This window comes from Aquarana catesbeiana, linkage group LG05 (genome assembly GCF_042186555.1).
Source record: "Aquarana catesbeiana isolate 2022-GZ linkage group LG05, ASM4218655v1, whole genome shotgun sequence".
Taxonomy (NCBI): Eukaryota; Metazoa; Chordata; class Amphibia; order Anura; family Ranidae; genus Aquarana; species Aquarana catesbeiana.
Window position 1 is genome coordinate 194,812,304 of NC_133328.1, and position 22,975 is coordinate 194,835,278.

The 22,975-nt window shown below is 42.6% G+C and overlaps 1 protein-coding gene across 1 annotated transcript in view; it reads right to left on the bottom strand.

The window, feature by feature from the left end:
- Positions 1 to 22,975, bottom strand: part of VOPP1 (VOPP1 WW domain binding protein) — a 194,724-nt gene that overhangs the window by 52,853 nt on the left and 118,896 nt on the right. Inside the window, exon 2 of the mRNA XM_073630462.1 lies at positions 14,040 to 14,098. Coding sequence (XP_073486563.1) covers positions 14,040 to 14,098 — 59 coding nt within the window. The remainder of the gene's footprint in view (positions 1 to 14,039; positions 14,099 to 22,975) is intronic.

Sequence of the window (22,975 nt, forward strand, 5' to 3'; positions counted from 1 at the left end):
GTCTGGCATCTATTTACTTAATGCAACATCATCTTTCATCCTTGGATTTACCATGAGACAGATACATGCAGTGTTGGACCTTTCCTCTGTGCATACACAGTGAAGAGCCATATATCTATTGGTTTGGGAGCAATCCCTTTCTCATTCCACCTTAATATCTTGGCACCTTTCGAATATGCTGGGGTGAGATATACTGTACATCTGATGGGGCATGTATGCTCCCCTATCTTACCTACATCATAATGTGGGCACCTTTTTTGAACATTCCTTAAGGCTGGGTTCACACTGCCGCATGCAGGAGCTCACAGCAGGGATCCAGTGTGTCCCCGTTCACTGTTTCAGGTCTGATTTCAGCCCGAAGTCCTGAGGAAGCGGTATTTCTGTGAAATGCATCAACCATGCTTCTACATATCTGTGGCATTTAAAGCTGGATGCCTAAGAGATGTTTTTCTGATATCATTGGCCGACTATGCACATGATATGTAATTATTTTATAATGCATGGAATGACCATGTTTTTTTATGTCTTTTTGTATACAATACAAATTGAAAATTATAAATAAGGTTTTATTACTTTCGGAGGTATATATAAAGTCCTACACTCAAACTATTTCATATTTCATATTTTACCAAAAATTAGGTATTATATTGTATTTGTGTGCCCTAAAATTAATTTTAGTGTCTTTTTTCCTGAAAATGTGCGTTTAATAAATGTCTGTGCAAATATTGAACCAGTAACAAAAATGTGCTATTTTAATCATAGGTGGAGTCTGAGTCAGACCCTGACTTCTAAAACAACTTGGAAACTCCTACAGCAAGATGCCCCTGTTATAATGCTTGACATTTCAGCACCACTTGTTGCATTGTCCGTGTTATAACATAAATGATAAATCCAACAGACAGAGTGGCACCCCCTTATAATGGCCAAATTGGGTGAACAGACCCAGGAACTCAAGTGCAGATATCTCACCAACAAGTCCCAAGAGATATAGAGAACTGTGAGGTGGTTTAGGGCAGCCCATAGATGAGTCCATTTTTTTTTTCATTCAACCAGCGGTGTTGAACTGTGTGGATGGGGAAGTCCTCCCTGCTGAGCTATACTTTTCTGACCGCAGGGAGACTTCGCCACCAGATAAAAGGTCCAGAGTTCATTTCGAGTGTGCTATTTGCATGTGGAATCTGTTGCTGTCAACTCTCAATATGAGATCCAAAGAGCTGTCACTATCAGTGAAGCAAGCCATCATTAGGTTGAAAAAACAAAACAAACCCATCAGAGGGATAGCAAAAACATTAGCTCTAGCTCAACACTAGCTCAGCAACACCAAAAGACCCAGAAGACCACGGAAAACAACTGTGGTGGATGACCGAAGAATTCTTTCCCTGGTGAAGAAAACACCCTTCACAACAGTTGGCCAGATCAAGAACACTCTCCAGGAGGTAGGTGTATGTGTGTCAAAGTCAACAATCAAGAGAAGACTTCACCAGAGTGAATACAAAGGGTTCACCACAAGATGTAAACCATTGGTGAGCCTCAAAAACAGGAAGGCCAGATTAGAGTTTGCCAAACAACATCTAAAAAAAGCCTTCACAGTTCTGGAACAACATCCTATGGACAGATGAGAGCAAGATCAACTTGTACCGGAGTGATGGGAAGAGAAGAGTATGGAGAAGGAAAGGAACTGCTCATGATCCAAAGCATACCACCTCATCAGTGAAGCATGGTGGTGGTAGTGTCATGGCGTGGGCATGTATGGCTGCCAATGGAACTGGTTCTCCTGTAATTGTTGATGATGTGACTGCTGACAAAAGCAGCAGGATGAATTCTGAAGTGTTTTGGGCTCATATTCAGCAAAATGCTTCAGAACTCATTGGACGATGCTTCACAGTGCAAATGGACAATGAAACAAAGCATACTGCGAAAGCAACCAAAGTGTTTTTTAAGGGAAATAAGTGGAATGTTATGCAATGGCCAAGTTAATCACCTGACCTGAATCCGATTGAGCATGCATTTCACTTGCTGAAGACAAAACTGAAGAACAAGCAGGAACTGAAGACAGTTGCATTAGAGGCCTGGCAGAGCATCACCAGGGATGAAATCCAGCGTCTGGTGATGTCTATGCGTTCCAGACTTCAGGCTGTAATTGACTGCAAAGGATTTGCAACCAAGTATTAAAAAGTGAAAGTTTAATGGATGATTGTTAACCACTTCAGCCCCGGAAGGATTTACCCCCTTCCTGACCAGAGCGTTTTTTGCGATTCGGTACTGCGTCGCTTTAATTGACAATTGCGCGGTCGTGCGACGTGGCTCCGAAACAAAATTGACGTCCTTTTTTTCCCACAAATAGTGCTTTCTTTTGGTGGTATTTGATCATCTCTGCAATTTTTATTTTTTGCGCCATAAACAAAATAAGAGCGACAATTTTGAAAAAAAACGCATTATTTTTTACATTTTGCTATAATAATTATCCCCAAAAAATATATAAAAAAACATTTTTTTTCCTCAGTTTAGGCCGATACATATTCTTCTACATATTTTTGGTAAAAAAAAATCGCAATAAGCATTTATTGATTTGTTTGCGCAAAAGTTATAGCGTTTACAAAATAGGGGATAGTTTTATGGCATTTTTATTAATAATTTTTTTTTTACTAGTAATGGCGGCGATCAGCGATTTTTGTGACTGCGATGTTATGGGCGGATATGTCGGACATTTTTTACACATTTTTGGGACCATTGTCATTTATACAGCAATCAGTGCTATAAAAATGCATTGATTCCTGTATAAATGACACTGGCAGTGAAGGGGTTAACCACTAGGGGGCGAGGAGGGGTTAAGTGTGTCCTAGGGGAGTGATTTCTAACTGTCAGGAGGATGGGCTGGTGTGTGACGTCACTGATCTCTGCTCCGATGACAGGGAGCAGAGATCGAATGACACTTGTCACTAGGCAGAACGGGGAGATGCTGTTTACAACGGCATCTCCCCGTTCGTCCTCTCCGTGAGGCGATCGCGGGTATGCCCGTGGCGATCGAGTCCGAGGGACCCGCGACCCGACTCACAGAGATTGCGGCAGGCGTGCGCACGCGCCGGCGGCGGCAAATTCAAAGTAACGTACGGTGCCATTCTGCCGACGTAAAAGTACAGGAGCCGGTCGGGAACCGGTTAATCTGTCCCGTTACTTTTGGTCCCTTAAAAAGTGGGAGGCACATATACAAACTGTTGTAATTCCTACACCGTTCACCTGATTTGGATGTAAATACCCTCAAATTAAAGCTGAAAGTCTGCAGTTAAAGCACATCTTGTTTGTTTCATTTCAAATTCATTGTGGTGGTGTATGGAGCCAAAAAGATTAGAATTTTGTCGATGTCCCAATATTTTTGGACCCGACTGTATGTTCATCTAAAATATAATAACAATACAGATACTCCTCATTTAATGACTTACCTGTTTAACGACCACTCGGATTTACGACTAGCTCTCCCCACCCGAACGACACGCTATACATAATTGTATTGTACAGTACAGTACAAAATTTTCGTTTGTGTTTTGTACTTGTTGCAAATAAAACAACGCTATTGAGCTGTAGTTTTGTGTTTAGACTGTCCTGTCACCATTTTAGGAGGCCACAAGGATGGTGAGCAACGACAATGCATGCCCCAGTGACACTGTCCCTCTAGTCTTCCTGCTGGAGCACACGCTTCGTGGAATCATGGTAAGGGCACTAGAGGTAGAACAGCGGGAGGAAGAGGAGGACTTCCTTTCCTCTCAAGGCCTCCTTTATCCAGATATCATTCCTGCCGGCACGCCAAACACACAGGAAGAAGAGGAGGAGGATTGTGTCAGCATGGATGTAGAGGATAACACTCAGCAGCAGTCTTCAAGGCATGGTTTTCAGTCCCCAGAAACCCAAGGAGTTGTACGTGGCTGGGAGGAGGTAGTTACGAATAATGTGATCCTTAGTCACCCAGGGGACTAGAATCAAATGCCTCTGCAAACTTATGCTGCATGGCCTCCCTGATTCTGCAAAGCCTGCAAAAGGAACCTAGGATTCGTGGTAACAAGGAGAGGGATCATTACTGGCTGGCAACGCTTCATGAGCCACGTTACAAGTGTAAAGTTGCAGAAGTCATCCTGTCTTCACAGAGGGAGCAGAGGATGAAACATCTTCAGGAGGCCTTGAAGAAAGGTTTGTGTAACGCATTTCTAGACCATGGGAGGTTACCATTTCCTGGTGCTGGACAACGTGTTGCTGAGGCTTAGTCCAGTCAGAGGAAGAGTGGTGGAGAAGGTGGCCGGCTGACCAATGCCTTTAAACTATTTTTCAGTCCTCAGCGCCAAGGTCTGATCGGTTCAAGCAACCATCGCCCTAATTGCAACACCTGTGGTATTTGATACCAGATGGATCCCTCTGTGTCCAGTGCTGTAACAGGGTATGGGAGGAGAGAGGTGCAAGGAGGCCAATTTTAAATCCATGTAGATCTGCATGCATGCCCCTGAGCTCAGACGGTCTGTGTTCGGGGTCATGTACCCACACCCACACCCACATGGATGCCAGATTGGGAACAGCAGCTATGCCTGTGCAGCCATTGCATCCCAATATACATAAATGGGACTGTTCGCATGAGGATGCATGGAACACCTGTGCATCCCTGTGTGGGTAAAGATGGCCCTCCATGGGCGTACACTTTAGTATGCCACATGTGAACAATGCTTTAGTAGTAATTTAGCAGGAATTTTGTAAGTTATGTTGCGTTTATGTGCACTATTAATGATTTTAGTGTATCATTAGTGAAAATAGAGATATGATGAACATTTGCGCAATTATTGCAGGGCCCAAAAAATCTGTAGCACTTTTTTTTTTTTCTACATGTCATGTGCTTTCAGAAAATGTCTAGTTTGAGGGGTCTTTTCAAATTCTGAAAGCTGTAAGTGAAAAATGGTAACTTCTGGATTATTTAAGTAAATTGTTTTTATTTACAGTTTTGCGTATCTTAAGTTTTCACCATTTCACAAAAAGGTGCAATTTAATGTGCAAATATTTGTTATTTATAACAACTCAATACAGTTTTAACTTTTATATTTACTAGGAATTTAGCAGGAATTTTGTACATTTTGTCATGTATGGATCCACTATTAATGATTTTAGTGTATTTTTATCGAAAATATTGTTTTGATAAACATTTGTGCAAATATTGCGGAGCCTTAAAAATCAGTAGCACCCTCTTTTTATTCTACTGGCAATGTCCTTTCAGAAAATGTATAGTTTGAGGGGTCTTTTACAAATCCTGAAAGCTGTAAGTCAGTGGTTCTCAGCCTGGGGGTCGGGACCCCCTCGGGGGTCGAATGACGATTTGCCAGGGGTCACCGAATCCTGGGCTGTTCCTGGAGCCTGTGGTGGCATGGCTGGGGAGCAGTTCACGGCATGGCTGGGGGGGGCAGAGACTAGAGGTCAGCTGATTGGTGAGGAAAGTGAAGTGGGAGGGGCTGGAGGAGACCCTATCTCCTGATTTCGGCATAGGTGTCACTGATGCAAGACACCACAAAGCCGGAGACACAGTGAGTAACACTACCTGTGATTATAGTTGCCATTAAAAGTCCCCACTACAGTTCTCAGATCAGCAGATGACCTTAAACAACAGCACCTAAGTTGGCTGATCAGAACTCCCCCTAGCACTGCCACTGATCCCACTCACCACCAAGGAGTAAGGGAAGGAATAAAAATAGAGAATACATGGAAGGGAGAGGAAAAGAGGGGGAGGAACAAAGAAAAGGGGAGAGAAAAAATAAGAGAAAGAACAAGAAAGACGGCTAGAGAGAGGGATGGGGGAAAAAAAAACAAGAGAATAGGATTGAGAGATATAAAAGGGAAAGATAGGAGAACAAAGAGAAAGAGTAGTACATCCTAAAATGTACCATAAGGGGTTTTAATACCGTACGAGTGGAAGGGACTCAGGGAGCGCTAAATGTCTGTGGGTTAGGGGCGCAAATTACTTGTCTTGCCTTGTGTGCTGACATGCTATGAAAATAATTTTACTGTTAGGGGTCCCCACAACTTGGGATATTTTATCAAGGGGTCACAGCCCTAGAAAGGTTGAGAACCACTGCTGTGAGTGAAAAAGGAAAACCTCCAGATTTTTAAAGAAATGTTTGCATATGTCCAATTTTCACTATTTCTCAAAAAAGGAGCAATTTAAACTTTACAAACATTTGTTATTTATTAACTCAATACATGTAAGCTTTTATATTTAGTAGGAATTTAACAGGAATTTAGTAAAATTTGCTGTGTTTGTATCTGCTAATAATGATTTTAGTGTGTTTATAGCAAAAAATATTGCTTTGGTAAACATTTGCGCAAATATCGTGGGGGCCTTAAAAATCAGTAGCACCAAAAAGGAGAAATTTAAAAATTACAAATATTTGTTATTTATTACCTCAATATAGGTTAAGCTTTTATTATTTAATTATAAATTTAGCAGGAATTTTGTGAAAGTGTTCGCTGTAATACTTTGAATGACAATTGCGCGGTCATGCAACACTGTACCCAAATTAATTGTTATCATTTTTTTCCCCACAAATAGAGCTTTGGTGGTATTTGATCACTTCTGCGGTTTTTATCTCTTGCACTATAAACAAAAGAGTGACACGTTTGAAAAAAACACAATATTTTTTTACTTTTTGCTATAATAAATATCCCAATTTAAAAAAAAAAAAAAAACACATTTTTTCCTCAGTTTAGGCCGATATGTATTCTTCTACATATTTTTGGTAAAAAAAAGAAAAATCTCAAAACGCGTATATTGACTACTGGTTTGTGCAAAAGTTATAGGGTCTACAAAATAGGGGATAGATTATTGGCATTTTTATTATTTTTTTTTTTTAACTAGTAATGGCGGCAATCTGTGATTTTTATCGTGACTGTGACATTGCGGCGAAAATATCGGACACTCTTGACACTATTTTGGGACCATTCACATTTATACAGCAATCAGTGCTATAAAAATGCACTGATTACTGTATAAATGTCACTGGCAGGGAAGGGGTTAACACTAGGGGTGATCAAGGGGTTAAATGTGTTACCTAGGGAGTTATTCTAACTGTAGGGGGGGGGGGACTCACAAGGGGAGGAGACCGATTGGTGTTCCTCTGTACTGGGAACACACCATCAGTCTCCTCTCACCTGACAGGATGTGGATCTGTGTGTTTACACACACAGATCCATGGTCCTGCTCTGTTATCAGGCATTTGCGGGTGCCCAGCAGACATCGCAGCTGCTGGGCACGTGCATACGCTACCGAGTGATACGGCGGGCACGCACCCCTTAGACGGCCGGGAAGCCAAGGACGTCATATGACGCCCGCCCAGGGTGGGGGATCACTCCTGCGGAAGTCATTTGACAATGGCTGGTATGGGTAGTGGTTAATAACTCAATGCAGGTTAAGCTTTTATATTTAGTAGGAATTTTTGTAAAATGTACTATGTTTTTATCTGCTAATAATGATTTTAGTGTATTTTTAACGAAAATATTGTTTTGATAAACATTTGCGCAAATATCATTGTGCCCTAAAAATCAATAGCACCTTATTTGTATTCTACTGGTCATGTGCTTTCAGAAAATATATCGTTTGGGGGGGTCTTTAACAAACTCTGAAAGCTGTAAGGGAAAAATAAAAAAGCAATGGAAAAATTGCAAAAATGGCCTAGCCACCTGAGTGTAAAATGGAGCACAGGACCTGACATCGAAATGGTTAAGGTAAAATACCTTTCAAAAGCTGCTCCTTCCAGCTCCCCCTTAAATACTTACTTGTGCCCGATCTCCATCCTGCACTGGATGGGGCTGAGCTGGGCTGTGTGTGCCTATGGACGCACAAAGCCTGGCTCAGAATGAAGCTCACATGTGTGCCCCCATAGCAAGCCACTTGCTGTGGGGGCACTCGAAAAAGAAGGAGCCAATTGGAGGGGGGACCCCAAAAGAGGTGGTTCAGTGCTGCTCTGTGCAAAACGTTTCCACAGAGTAGGTAAGTATAACGCGGCTATTATTTTCAGTTAAAAAAAGTTTTATAACCACTTTATATATTTAAAGTGATTTGTAAAGGCAGAAGGTTTTTAATCTTAATGCATTCTATGTATTAACATAAAAAGCCTTTTGTGTGCAGCAGCCCCCCTAATACTTACCTGAGCCCCATCTAGATCCAGCAATCTTCACGAATGCCTCGGTCGTCTGGGACTCTCCCTCCTCATTGGCTCAGACACAGCAGCGGCGCCATTGATTCCAGCTTCTGTCAAACGCAGTTAGCCAAGGAGGAAAGAGAGGGGGGGGCAAATGGCAGCTCTGTGTCTGAATGAATACACGGAGCTGCGGCTCAGGTCAGGGGGCCCCCCATAGCAAGCTGCTTGCTGTGGGGGCACTCGACAGGAGCAGGGCTGGACTGGCCTACCGGGATAGCAGGAAATATCCCGGTAGGCTGCCTGCTCCGAGGCCGCTGTCAGCTAGGAGCTCTGTAACTTTTTTTTTTTTTTTTTAAGAACAGCTGAGAGAGAAGCGGCTGTGCTGTGATCAGGAGGCGGGGCTGGCTGAGGAAATATGTAGCAGGGAGGGGGGGAGGAGCGAGGAACCATCGTGCAGCAGGCAGTGTAACCCCCCTCCCTCTCCAGCCCGCCACATTTAAATGTGCCCAGGTGCTGGATCAGGGATGAATGGGGTCGTCGGGAGGGAGATACACACAGTACCTAAAGCTGAGGAGATAGAGGAAGGTATGACCACAGCCAAACGAATCCTGCAGCACACAAGAGCTCTGGCTGAATGGAAACAAGATCGTCTGGAGCAATGTCATATGTAATGCTGGCCGGTGTCATCCAGAAATCTCTGCCTTCGGGCAGTGTGCAGGTTACTATCAACCTCCCCTCCCTCCTGTCTGGCTCTGTACTCTTTTGTTTTAGCTTCCTAACTTGCACACTGATAAGATCTCTGGGAGACGCTGCAGCCAGCCGCATTCTGTGTCCAGTGACCGGTCACACATGGCTATCTGTTAACCATTTCAGCTCAGCTATTTAGCCAGAGCTCTGTGTGTTCTGCACAGTTTGATGTTTTTTTTGGATGATTTACTGCTGATTTAGGCTGGAAGCTTCACAGACTCATTAACTGTTTAAAGTTCTCCACTAATCCTGACCAGTTCATTGTAAGACAATTTGAATTTTGGAAATTGGATGTGTTGCTGTCTTCTGGCACTTAGTTGTACTTTAAAAGGAGGATTACTAACTTGATCTTGAAGAGCTGGTTTAAGTAGAGTGGCGCAGCCCTACTATATGCTTTTACATTGAGTTCAGCCATACATGCATTCCCTGCCCATCTCCTGTACTATGTATGCAGTCTCTAACCATCCCCTGTATCATGTCTGCAGTAAGGATGAGCTCCGGCGTGTTCGAACAGCCCACGTGCAGAGCCCGCCAGAAAGTCGGCACTGCGCTAATCACAGTGTGCGGCTGCAGAGATCGGGATATGTCTCACTGCCTGTGATTAGCACAGCGCAATGCCGACTTCCTGGCGGGCTCTGCACATGGGCTGTGCAAACACGCCAGAGCTCATCCTTAGTTTGCAGTCTCTGACCATCTCCTCTAATGTGTCCACATTCTCTGACCATCTCCTCTATCATGTCTGCAGTCTCTGACCATCTCTTGTATCATGTCTGCAGTCTCTGACCATCTCTTGTATCATGTCTGCAGTCTCTGACCATCTCTTGTATCATGTCTGCAGTCTCTGACCATCTCTTGTAACATGTCTGCAGTCTCTGACCATCTCTTGTAACATGTCTGCAGTCTCTGACCACCTCTTGTATCATGTCTGCAGTCTCTGATCATCTCTTGTATCATGTCTCCAGTCTCTGACCATCTCTTGTATCATGTCTGCAGTCTCTGACCATCCCCTGTATCATGTCTGCAGTCTCTGACCATCCCCTGTATCATGTCTGCAGTCTCTGACCATCCCCTGTATCATGTCTGCAGTCTCTGACCATCCCCTGTATCATGTCTGCAGTCTCTGACCTTCTCTTGTATCATGTCTGAAGTCTCTGACCATCCCCTGTATCATGTCTGCAGTAAGGATGAGCTCCGGTGTGTTCGCACAGCCCATGTGCAGAGCCCACCAGGAAGCCGGCGCTGCGCTAATCACAGTGCGCAGCTGCAGCGATCGGGAAATGTCTCACTGCCTGTGATTAGCACAGCACAGTGCCAACTTCCTGGCCGGCTCTGCCCATGGGCTTTGCAAACACGCAGGAGCTCATCCTTAGTCTGCAGTCTCTGACCATCTCCTCTAATGTGTCTGCAATCCCAGACCATCTCCTGTATCATGTCTGCAGTCTCTGACCATCTCCTGTATCATGTCTACAGTCTCTGACCATCTCCTGTACTATGTCTGCAGTCTCTGACCATCTCCTGTACCATGTCTGCAGTCTCTGACCATCTCCTGTACCATGTCTGCAGTCTCTGACCATCTCCTGTACTATGTCTGCAGTCTCTGACCATCTCCTGTACTATGTCTGCAGTCTCTGACCATCTCCTGTACTATGTCTGCAGTCTCTGACCATCTCCTGTACTATGTCTGCAGTCTCTGACCATCTCCTGTACTTTGTCTGCAGTCTCTGACCATCTCCTGTACCATGTCTGCAGTCTCTGACCATCTCCTGTACCATGTCTGCAGTCTCTGACCATCTCCTGTATCATGTCTGCAGTCTCTGACCATCTCCTGTACCATGTCTGCAGTCTCTGACCATCTCCTGTATCATGTCTGCAGTCTCTGACCATCTCTTGCATCATGTCTGCAGTCTCTGACCATCTCTTGCATCATGTCTGCAGTCTCTGACCATCTCTTGCATCATGTCTGCAGTCTCTGACCATCTCTTGCATCATGTCTGCAGTCTCTGACCATCTCTTGCATCATGTCTGCAGTCTCTGACCATCTCTTGTATCATGTTCACAATCTCTGACCATCTATTGTAGTGTGTCTTACACACATACAAAAATGACATTTAATTCCTGCAAGGCTATTTAAAAACACCTGAACATATTCAAAAAATGTGGGGATTTGGTCACACTATATGGCAGCCCACTTACTGTGTCAAAGTACCCCATTATTAGTGGGTCCTACACTAGTAAAAGAATGAAAGGTCCTGCGTCTCAACCATGGGCGATACACTCCTCTTTTATGGGAGAACTGAAGGGACTCCTCCTATGAACTGGTGGACACTAATAAGAGGTAATGGGGGGGGGGGAGGGTGGAGTTCTCCCATAAAAAGGAGTGTATCTCCAATGGTTGAGATGCAGGATCTTTCATTCTTTTATTAGTGTAGGACCCACTAATTAAGGGGTACTTTGATGCAGTAAGTGGGCTGCCATATAGTGTGACCAAATCCCCATTTTTTTTTTGAATATGTTCGGGTTTTTTTAAATATCCTTGCAGGATTTTAATGTCTTTTTTGTATGTGTGCGCTGTAATATTTTTACTGTTTGTTGGTCTTATCAGCACCATCTTGAATGTAAACGCATTGTAGGGTGTGCCCCCCAAGTATGATTTTGTTTTTTTACACATACAGAACTCACATCGTGTGTGTGTGTGTGTGTGTGTGTGTGTGTGTGTGTGTGTATAATATATATAGATATAGAGATATATATCTATCATTTTATGCAATAAATGTTCATGTAGCCATTTACTTTCCGGAAAGAGGGAGAGGAGAGGGGGCAAGAAAGGAAATGAGAGAGGGGAAAAAAGAGAGAATGCATGGAAAAGAGGGGGAGAGACATAATAAGAGAGAGAACAAGAAAGATGGATAGAGAGAGAGAGATGGGGGAAAAAAACAAGAAATTATGATAGAGAGAAATAAAGGGGAAAGAAAGGAGAACAAAGAGGAGTGGTACATCCTAAAATGTACCATAAGGGGTTTAATACAGTTTGAGTGGAAGAGACTCGGGGAGCGCTAAATGTCCGCCGGTTAGGGGTGCAATTTACTTGCCTACCTTGGGTGCTGACAACCCACGCTACGTCCCTGGGGCTGGTATGAAATTATTTCCAGGGCTGGTTTTTATTCCCAGTCCGGCTCTGGACAGGAGGGAGGGGCTAGGAGCTCCAGCCAGGGACCCGAGAAGAGGAGGTTCTGGCCTGCTCCGTGCAAAACCACTGCACAGAGTAGGTAAGTATGACATGTTTGTTATTTTGATAGAAGAAAAAAAAAAACGAGACTTTACAATCACTTTAATTCTTATAGCTTACTGAACATTTAATTTTCAAAATCAACATTTCCCTTTGGTAAATGAATTCCTATGTCTCCTTCATAGAACCACAATATGTTTCATGAAATAACTAGAATAACATTCAGGATGTCCGCTTAGAAATGTTTCTGATGCCCAGGAATGCAGCCAACCAAAAAAAAAAAGAAGCTTGATAATCTGCCAAACAATCAGGCAGTACCTACAGAGAAATAGAATAATAGTGCCAGCTCAGCAACCATACTTCTACAAAGTCACAAGATCTGAATATAATTCTCAAAGACAGTCTTAGAAAATTAAACAGAATAAATTCAGTGTAACAAGTAAAAGTGAATGTAGCCAAGAATACGTTTACAAAAATGACCCGTTTTTGCCTTATGTGCTGGAAAAAAAACACTAAAATACACGATACGGCTATGACAGCCCCCTTTTACAAAATGCTGGATTATTACAGCAATAGAAGAAAAAGAAAACACTTTATTCACACATATATATGTATATACATATACTACATTGTCAAAAGTATTGGGACACCCATCTTTACAAGCCCATGAACTTTTATTGGCATCCCACTCTTAGTTCGTAGGGTTTAATACTAAGTTGGCCCACCCTTTGCAGCTATAACTGCTTCAACTTTTCTGGGAAGGCTGTCAACAAGGTTTAGGAGTGTGTCTATGGGAATGTTTGACCATTCTTCCAGAAGCGTATTTGTGAGGTCAGGCACTGATGTTGGAAGAGTAGGCTTGTCTTGCAATATCGGCTGTAATTCATCCCTAGGGTGTTCTATCAGGTTGAGGCCAGTACTCTGTGGAGGCCAGTCAAGTTCCTCCACCCCAAACTCGCTCATCCATGTCTTTATGGACCTTACTTTGTGCACTGGTCCAAATCAGCATACCAAGACATTTTGGACAATTTCATGTTTCCAACTTTGTGGGAAAAGTTTGGGGTTGGCCCTTCCTTTATGGACCTTGTTTTGTGCACTGGTGCGCAGTCATGTTGAAACAGGAAGGGACCAGCCCCAAACTTTTCCCACAAAGTTGGGAGCATGAAACTGTCCAAAATATCTTCCCTTCACTGGAACTAAGGGGCCAAGCCCACCTCTGAAAAACAACCCCACATCATAATCCCCCTCCAGCAAATGATTTTGGACCAGTGCACAAAGCAGGGTCCATAAAGACATGGATGAGAGAGTTTGGGGTGGAGAAACTTGAATGGCCTGCATCATTCCTGAGTCCTGACCTCAACCCAATAGTACACCTTTGGGATGAATTAGAACGGAGACTGTGAGCCAGGCCTTCTCTCCAACATCAGTGCCTGACCTCACAAATGCTCTTCTAGAAGAATGGTCAAACTTTGCCATAGACACACTCCTTAACCTTATGGACAGCCTTCCTTGGAAGAGTTGAAGCTCTTATAGCTGCAAAGGGTGGGCCAACTCAATATTGAACTCTACGGACTAAGACTGGGAAGGTCATGTGCATGTAAAGGCATATGTCCCAATACTTTTGGTGATATAGTGTATATAAAAATAGTATAGATGGGTCGTCTGTGGCTTTCTAGCTGTTGTGGAGCTACATGTCCCATGAGGCATTGCAAAACTGACAGAAGCATAACAGGACTAGTAGTTCAGCAACAGTTGGAGGGATGCAGTTGCCCATTCCTGGATAGTAATTCAAAGGTGGGAGATGCAGAAAAACAAAAAAAAATTACTAGTAGCAGTGACATTTTTAAAGTGTTAACATCCATTTTAAAAACACTAGGGAAAGAGAAACGCATATTAATACTTACATGTAATATGATGGATATAAACCTTCAAAGTACCAGCAATGTTTTTTAGCTTCTGTGCACTGAAGAAAAAAACAAAATATGATAAAATTATTAAATGATTACATTGCATAAAAACCTAAGACTATTCAGAATCGAACAAATATATATTTTAATAGTTTTTCTTTTTTTATATATGTTTTTCAGAATGGTAGAATAAAGTATACTTTACCATTACTTGCAGCATCTACTCAGAGATGTTTATACTACCTATCTGTTTTCATAGCTGCCATAATATAGTATAAGTCACTGAATTGCATAAAGGATTTTATGGAACATAATTAGCCATTTGGATCATTTTCTATCTGTTTGTTGCAACCAATAATGATCTATCTAATTTCTGTATTTTGTGGTTTTCCTTAGTAATACTGTATATTCTCTTGTACCAAGCTTTCTGTTATTTTATATCTCTTTTGAGAGGCTCTTAAATAAATTATACAGTACATGCCACTACTAGTTTACTTGACACTTAAAATAAGTAGAATGATGTGTTATTTTATCTTTTTAAAAAAGATCCCTTGCTCGCTGGGATTGTGTGATACCATTTTATTAAAGTAACAAGAAAAGCCATAAATACAGTTTTTAGAAATAATGTGAATCTAGTGGAAAAAGCTGCAGAAAACAATGTACGTTACCAAGAAAAATAAACTTGCTAAGTCAGTCTGAAGGATACACTTTATTTTCTGGCACTACTCACTACTACATCCTTTTTGGTTTGATGTCCATCTAACATCGGTAGATCTAGGGATGAACCCCATTAGCTATCTACTTCACCTCAACAAGGTTCCAAAAAAATACTTTAGGACTTCCTCGATCATCCACCTACTAAATGCAGCCTGCGCCTCCATCCTCACCCTGTGGAAACATATTGCACCCTCTAAAGCCCCTGATGGTTCACTTTTGTGTTACAGAAGAAAATGGAAATTGAGGGCACAGAGCCTTCAACTGCCTTTTCCACTGCCCCCAGCACTTATTACTAAACACAGAAGTGCTCAGTCCTTAACAGGTGGGCCATATTCATTCACAAATGGAAGAGATAGTAACTATGTTATTCATGTTTACTATCTCTTCAGTTATTAATAAACACTGGAGTGCTTAGTACTGAGTACTCTTGGGTTCATTCAGGAAAGTCAGGGAATCCAGAACAGTTCCAATCCTCCCTACAGTGTGCCCGCAATACAATCCCCTTCACAGCTGGCCATTTCTGCTGGTACAGGCCGGGGAAGAGTAGCAGGGTGATCAGTAGTAGTAGCAGGAATTCAGTCACTTTGTAATATGCAGGCATACAATTGGTTAAGTCCAACAAGGTGCATGTCACCTCCAGGATGAATCTCTTATTTACATCTGACAGTTTTATTTTAGCTTGGGATTACACACTCCCGGGGCTCTGAGAGGACAGACGCTGCCTTCTCCTTACAGCAGCTCTGGCTGCCTTTTCCCTTCTGCTGCACATTCACAGAAGGCTTTGTATTCTGTAAATTGGTTCACATAACACAAAGCGCTCTGTGATTGGGCAGGAGGGGGTACAGCAGCTGCAAGCAACTCTGCAGCTACAGGAGCTAAGACCAGAAGTTCCAGCATAGAAGCTCCAGTAGTATACAATTAGCTCCATAAAACTGTCAGTTGTAAATAAAAGAGAAAAGTCCAACAGGTGGTGTGCACCTCGCTGGACTTAATCCATAGTAAGCCTACACATATTGCTTTAACTATGATACACTGCAATTTTCAGCATAGTGTTATGTTTTGCAATGTCATCTTTTTCTGAAATAAGTAGTGCAGCCCTCAGTAGACTTAATACAGCCCATGGTAGACATAATTTTGTCCACTTGAAGATTTACTCCTCTCAATCTGAGGTTGACGTGCCTGCTCTGTCCTCCCCAGTCCCAGTAATCTGGTGATCAGAGAATCCCTGCATGTAGTGCTGCAGAGGATTTTCCAAACACACCCAATGCAGGCTCTATCTTTTTTATTTGTAATACAATACTTTTCAAAGCCATCAGATTCACACTTTAGAAGTGAGAATTAGGGCTCATTTACACTTGCTTCGGGTTCAAAACACAATAAAGCGCCTACTGCTTCAACATGCTTTTATGATGTGTTTTTGATGCTTCAGTGGTGCTTCGATGAAGCTTCGGTGGTGCTTCGATGAAGCTTCAGTGTTGCTTAGAGTAAGCTTTAGTGATGCTTCGGTGATGCTCCTTTGAAGCTTTGGTGAAGCTTGGCAGATGCCCCGTGTGTGTGTGCGTGTGTGTATATATCTCATACCTGCAATTTCTCCAAAACAAAGCAAAGCTAAAGCTAAATTAAAGCCTCTCAAAAGCTGCAGTTGCTTCAAGAGAGCATTGCCATAGACTTCTATGGAGGCTTTGAAGATGCTTTGAAGCACCACCATTGGCGTATCCAAGGTATGGCACATATGGCAAGTGCCATGGGTGCCATATGAAGGGGGCACTCGTGAGTGGCTGGGCGGCAGGGATGTACTGGCCATCGGGACTACTGGGAGGGCCAATAGCTCAGTGGGACGGTTTCTGTATCAGAAAGCCAGTCTGTGTGGGGCTCGCGCAGCCATTACTTTGAGCACTGCACCGCTGTACTGTCTATAAGCAGGGCTGGGCCAGCACAAGGAAGGGTGCCCTGGGCTGGGCGGTACAATTTGCTGGAGGGAGGGGGGCGCAGGTGAAGTGCCGGCAGTGCTTCACACAGTACACACTAGCCGCCGCTAGTTAGTGGTCTGAGTCTCTCTACCTTACTCTGTAACAATGTGCCCAGTGCGCTCCTGCACCCAGCACAAGCACCAGCCATCCCTGTCAGCTCTGCCACTTCACTCCCCCTAAGGCACTTAGTAATCCCGTCCCAGCGGCATGACGTCACTCATGACTGGAGGTGGGATGGGAGAAGCTTGGAGAGCTGCAAAAAAGAGGAGCCGCCGAGGAGGATCCAGCAAGTTTACCAAAAAGTGTGTGTAAGCTAAGCTGAGTGTTATAATGAATGATTCATTGCCATTGCCAAATGCCATGCAGGATGTGACCATCTGACTGACTTAATAATGAACTGTCTAGATCCGGTTGGGGGAGAGGAGGAGGCTGAGGGGGTGCAGTTTCAGTGCTTGCCATAGGCGCCATTTTCATTAGATACGCCTCTGAGCACCACTAAAGCTACATGGGGTATAATTTTAGGACTGTAAGCGAACCATTTTATTTAGTGACGGGGCTTTGACTTGCAATCAGAGAGCTTTAACAAAGTCTGTCTGAAACCTTATTTTGAAGCAAGTGTAAACTAGCCCTAAGCTTGGCAGTACAGGAAGCATAAAAAGAAAGGCGCAACATAGTGCAAGCTTCAGGAAATACATTTTAGTGACCCAGTGAGGTGCTCTCTGGATTCTGGCCCTTGAGAATTACATAAAACTTAGACAAAGGTGAACATTGTGAATGGTCTGATTTTAGCACAGCTGCAGTGTTTGCTAAATAGCATTAGTAGGCTATGGTGGCACCAGGGGCCTGGACAGCACTAACAATCCGATGATGGGTAAACCTGCCACAATTCACCTGAAATGAAGATATACACATTGGACAAAATTTGAGAGAGTTAACATCCCATTTTTTGTTTTGTTAAATAACCATACTGAAAAATATAATCAATACATAACAGAACTGTCATCTTCATTACCTGCACAGTATTAAGTAATCTATATGCATGCAATAATCTATAGTGAAATATATATATTCCATCAGACAATACTGAATACATTTTTTATTTATGTCTGCTTTTAATATCTACAGCAGGCAGATTGTTCTGTTCCATGGTAGAGGCTCAGTTTGAGCCGTGCCCCGGGCATGGAATGTATGAAGTCTTTTTTACAAGTAACGCCCACACCAATGGATGCTAATTAGCAACTAAGCAAGGGGAAGTATAATGATCTGCCTCCATGTCAAAGAGAAAATAAAGTTCAGCTGTGGTAGGCGCTATTATGTCTGCAGACAGACAATCAGCTTGCTACATGTGAGAAGCGTACTCTCCTGTTGTGACTCAGATTGATCTTTACTGCCAGGATGTTACTATGGAGCTTGCCACAGCTGGTTCCCTCACTCCGATCTGTGCTTTTCTCTAATACTCGGGCATCACTGATATCCAATTTATAACTGGAGATGGAAATGTACTGGGGAGGGGTTGCAGAACAAATAGAAATAACACATAAAAAAAAAAGAGTTTAAAGTAGACGTCAAGGCAAGCAGCTAAACTTACAGCTAAAAATGTACATTTGAAGTGTTGTATTTCCAATATAATTGTAGTTTTGTTCAGCTAGTTTTTATATCTGCCAGCATCAGGGTCGTCTTTAAGGTAGGGCAAAAGGGGCAGCTCCTCAGGGCCATTGTTGTGGGGCCCAAAGCAGCTGCCTCATACTTGCCAACTATCCCACTTTAAATTCCCTTGTCCCTTGAAGTTTTAGTCCCGTGCTGTTTCCCCATATCTCAGTGTGAAGTTCTGTTACTAATGCTACCCAGCCCTATTGCCATGTACAGATGACTCACCTGCAAACCTTTGTAAATAACCTGCATTAATATTTAAATAGCCGTGGACAGGCCTCATTGATATGTAAATGGAGGGGGCATTCATATGTATATCATGCCCCCCTGAGGTCATATCCACCATCACTTCTGCTGAATGCTGCCCACTGGGGAGGTAAAGGGGCATGCTGGAAAGTTTTGCCTACAACCTTGGTCATTAAGCCTAACATCAGCCTGTTCTGCAAAGGTAAGCAAATTGGAGGTGGAACCCTTTTTCAAAAGAACTAGGTGCCACAGCACCGTGAATTTTGGTGCATGTGAATACCCACATCTCAGCAGATGCATGAGAGTGTCATTAACAATTAAGGGCAGCATGTTTCTGTGGCGTCAGGAAAGTTATTTTGCATGCATTCCCAGCACATGCAAATGTGAACGCAGGCTAAATGTCTCAGTTACATTGGTGGCCGGTGTGAAGGCCCCCCTTACATTGGTGGTCAATGTAAATCCCTCCTTACATTGGTGGTTACTGTGAATGTTCCTATTACATTAGTGGTCAGTGTAAATCCCCATTACATTAGTGGTCAGTGTAAACCCCATTACGTTAGCGGTCAGTGTAAATCCCCATTACATGGGTGGCCAGTGTAGAAACTCCTCTTTATATCTGTAATCAGTAAAAAAAATCCAAACATGCATTTGTGGTCAGTTTTGAATCCTCCCTTACATTGGTGGTCCATGTAGAAGCCCTCTTTGAATTGGTGGTGAATATAAATCCCCCCTTACAGTGGTGGCCAGTGTAGAAATCCCCCTTTATTGGTTGTTGATGTAAAATCCCCCATTACATTGGTTGTCAGTATAAATTCTTCATTACCTTGGTGATCAGTGTACATTTCCCTTTATATTGGTGGTAAGTGCAGAATTGCCCTTATACTGGTGGTCAGTGGAAATCCCCCTTTACATTGGTGGTCAGTGTAAACCACCCCTAACATTGGTGGTCGGTGTAAAAGTGGTGGTTGGTGTAAATGCTCCTATTACATTGGTGTCAGTGTAGAAATCCCTCTTTATATTGGTAGGTGGTGTAACATGGTGGTCAGTGCAAATTCCCCTTCACATTGGTGGTCAGTGTAAATCCCCCTCATATTGGTGGTCATTGTAAACTCCTCATTACATTGGTGGTTAGTGTAGAACCCTCCACTATATACATGCCAAAGATTTCCGGCTTTGCTCTACATGATTCAGAATTTGCCACAGTGTACTGCCTAACTAATGCCATCTCCCCACTACTGCCACTGATCCCATCAAGCCCCCAGCATTGCCACTGATCACACCCCCGCCCCTCCCCCTGCATTGCCACTAATCCCAGGAGCCCTAGGATCCCCAGGAGTTTTCTGTCTATTGATGGGTCACCTCACCTCCCCAGTCCATGTTGTACAGGCAGTAAGGAGATGATGTGCTGCAGCCTTTAGCAACCAATCAGTGAGCAGTAATAGTGTGCAGTAACCTCTAGCAACCCATTAGTGGGTGGCATGGATGTCCAGTAACCTCTAGCAACCAATCAGTGAGCAGTATTCATGTACAGTAATCTCTAGCAACCAATCATACAAATATATTGTAGCACAGACACATATTAGGAATATGAAATGTTGGGGTAACACACTTGAATATAATCTAATAATAAACAGCCAGAGTGGGAAAATTCCAGGAAACAGGATATAAGATTCTCACCAGAGGGTATCATGTGCCTTTGAAACAGTACAAAATATTTCCACAGTGCTGCCCCCTCTGATGGAGATGTGGTGACCATGAAGGGACAATGATCCATGTTTTCTGGAGCTGTCCATGGCTTTGAGGTTTCTGGGACCCAGTCCAAATAAGTATTTTTAAACGTACTTATATACACTTGGGAGATAACACCGGAAGGTCCAACTCAGGTTTAAAAAAACAAGAAATCTTTCTTGATTCATCTCATGCCAAAGCATGTATCCCCATATACTAAAAACAGGCTGACCCACCTTTAGTTAAGTTATCATTCACAAGGATCAAAACTATGGAAGGCCTCACTTCTTCGCTTATACAGCAGGAGGAGAGCTTCTGGAAAACTTGGTTCTACTGGATTGACTTTGCATTCTCAAGCTGGGTATACACAATTTGTTTCTTCTTATTTACCCCAGCGAGCTGAACGAAAAAAATGTACAGATCACTGTACTAACACATCCAATTTTAGTGCAGTGATCTCCCCCAGCTTCTGTTGGACGAGGAGCTGTACATACATGAAAAAAACGTCCGGTTCCTGCCGAACCATTTGTTTTCAGCTGATTTTCAGCCCTTGTGTACCCAGCTTAAAGTACACTGAAATCTTTTTCTAATCAAGGAGCATTACTTGAAGACTAGAACTTCTGAGGGTCTAACTTCCTATTTGATGACTAGTCATCACCCCATCCCCTCATTTTTAATCACTCATCTCCCCCTCCCATTTTTTGCTTTTGCCTCTCAGCTTACTTTATCACTACTAGCCCATTCTATTACACGTAGCTGGTTCACAACCAAGTTTTGACTTGTGTTTATTTATCCTAGGGTGTGCCACCCCATTTTAGGCATGCACGCCTTTCTCCTGTACCACTTTTCAACAGTCAGTGGAAAGCTACAATTATTTAGCCCGGGACCAAGAAAATGTAGTCACCAACTTTCCACCACCACAATATGCACAATACCTAATGCTGAGATCACACCACTGGGTATGTTCATACTATAGAAAGGAAAAAAGAAAGCTGCGCTACAAAATATATATAAATTAAACAAACATATTGTGACAGTCTGAGTGCCGTGTGATATAGTGGAGAGTCCCCACATAATAAGGGATACCATCAAAAAAAAAAAAAAAAAGAAATAACGTTCTGTGAAGTGAATCTTGATAAGCGATCCTTTTTGAGCAAAGAGAAATGGTAAATGAAAACACCAGTGACAGTGAACCTCCACCTTAAAAAATGCAGGCTTACCAAAAGGCAAGCAATAGCAAGTCTGTGGATTGGGATCAAAAACCTGACATCAGACCAGCGCCAGAGGATTGGGACTCACAGAATGCACCAGCGATCCGCATTATAGGGACAAAAAGAGAAACTCTCCATAGTGTAAATCTGCATGTAACATTTATTAAAAAAAGGAAGTATTGCACTTACATCAAACAAGAGTAAAACAAGCTCATAGGAGAATGCCGGCCGGCTCGCAGACACCCGCCCACCAGTACACAGTACACCGCGATGACGTCAGCACACCTACCACCCGACGTACGTTTTGTCAAAGATTGACTTAGTCATGGGGAACAGGATTCTCGTATGAGCTTGTTTTACTCTTGTTTGATGTAAGTGCAATACTTCCTTTTTATAATAAATGTTACATGCAGATTTACACTATGGAGAGTTTCTCTTTTTGTCTCTATAATGCGGATCGCTGGTTCATTCTGTGAGTCCCAATCCTCTGGCATATCCTTATTACCATCAAGTGATCCACTGCTGGCGCTGGTCTGATGTCAGGTTTTTTATCCCAATCCACAGACTTGCTATTGCTTGCCTTTTGGTAAGCCTGCATTTTTTAAGGTGGAGGTTCACTGTCACTGGTGTTTTCATTTATCATTTCTCTTTGCTCAAATGGATCGCTTATCAAGATTCACTTCACAGAACGTTATTTCTTTATGGGACTTTTTTTTTTTTTTTTTTTGATGGTATCCCTTTTTATGTGGGGACTCACCACTATATCACACGGCACTCAGTCTGTCACAATATGTTTGTTTCATTTATATATTTTTTGTAGCGCAGCTTTCCTTTTCCTTTCTTATGCATTGTGTTTGCACATATCATGCAAAATTGAGCTGCAGCTTTTTTATTTTTCGTTTTTTTATTTTTTATTTTGTTTAAGTATTAGCGTGGTATTTCTTCTTTGTTATATGTTCATACTATATACAGTATAATATGCTTACTTATTGTTACTGGATGTACTCAAGTCTTTGTGTGTACTGATGCCCTTCTTGTTGAGTTTTTGTAAAAACCTAAATGCATCAAACGAGTATAATAATATTAAAATTGATAACAACTTTATTCATACAAAATTGCTTTTAATTTTGTATGAATAAAGTTAAAAATAGGATAATATCAGCTAGGAGATAACAACTTACATCCACATCCAAAAATAACTTACAAGGCAAATAAAGGGAAAATTAGGGGACATAAAGCTTCCCACTAACATTTATAGGACTTCAAAGTTGCGGCAGTGTGAACTGGGGCTAAGTGTAATATCATTTACAGCTGACTTGTCTCACACTGTTTAAAATATATGGCTTCCTGAGTCTAGGTCTGCTTTAAAGGCATCCTTTGGCTTTCTCCAAAAGGAAAAAAACGCCTAAGA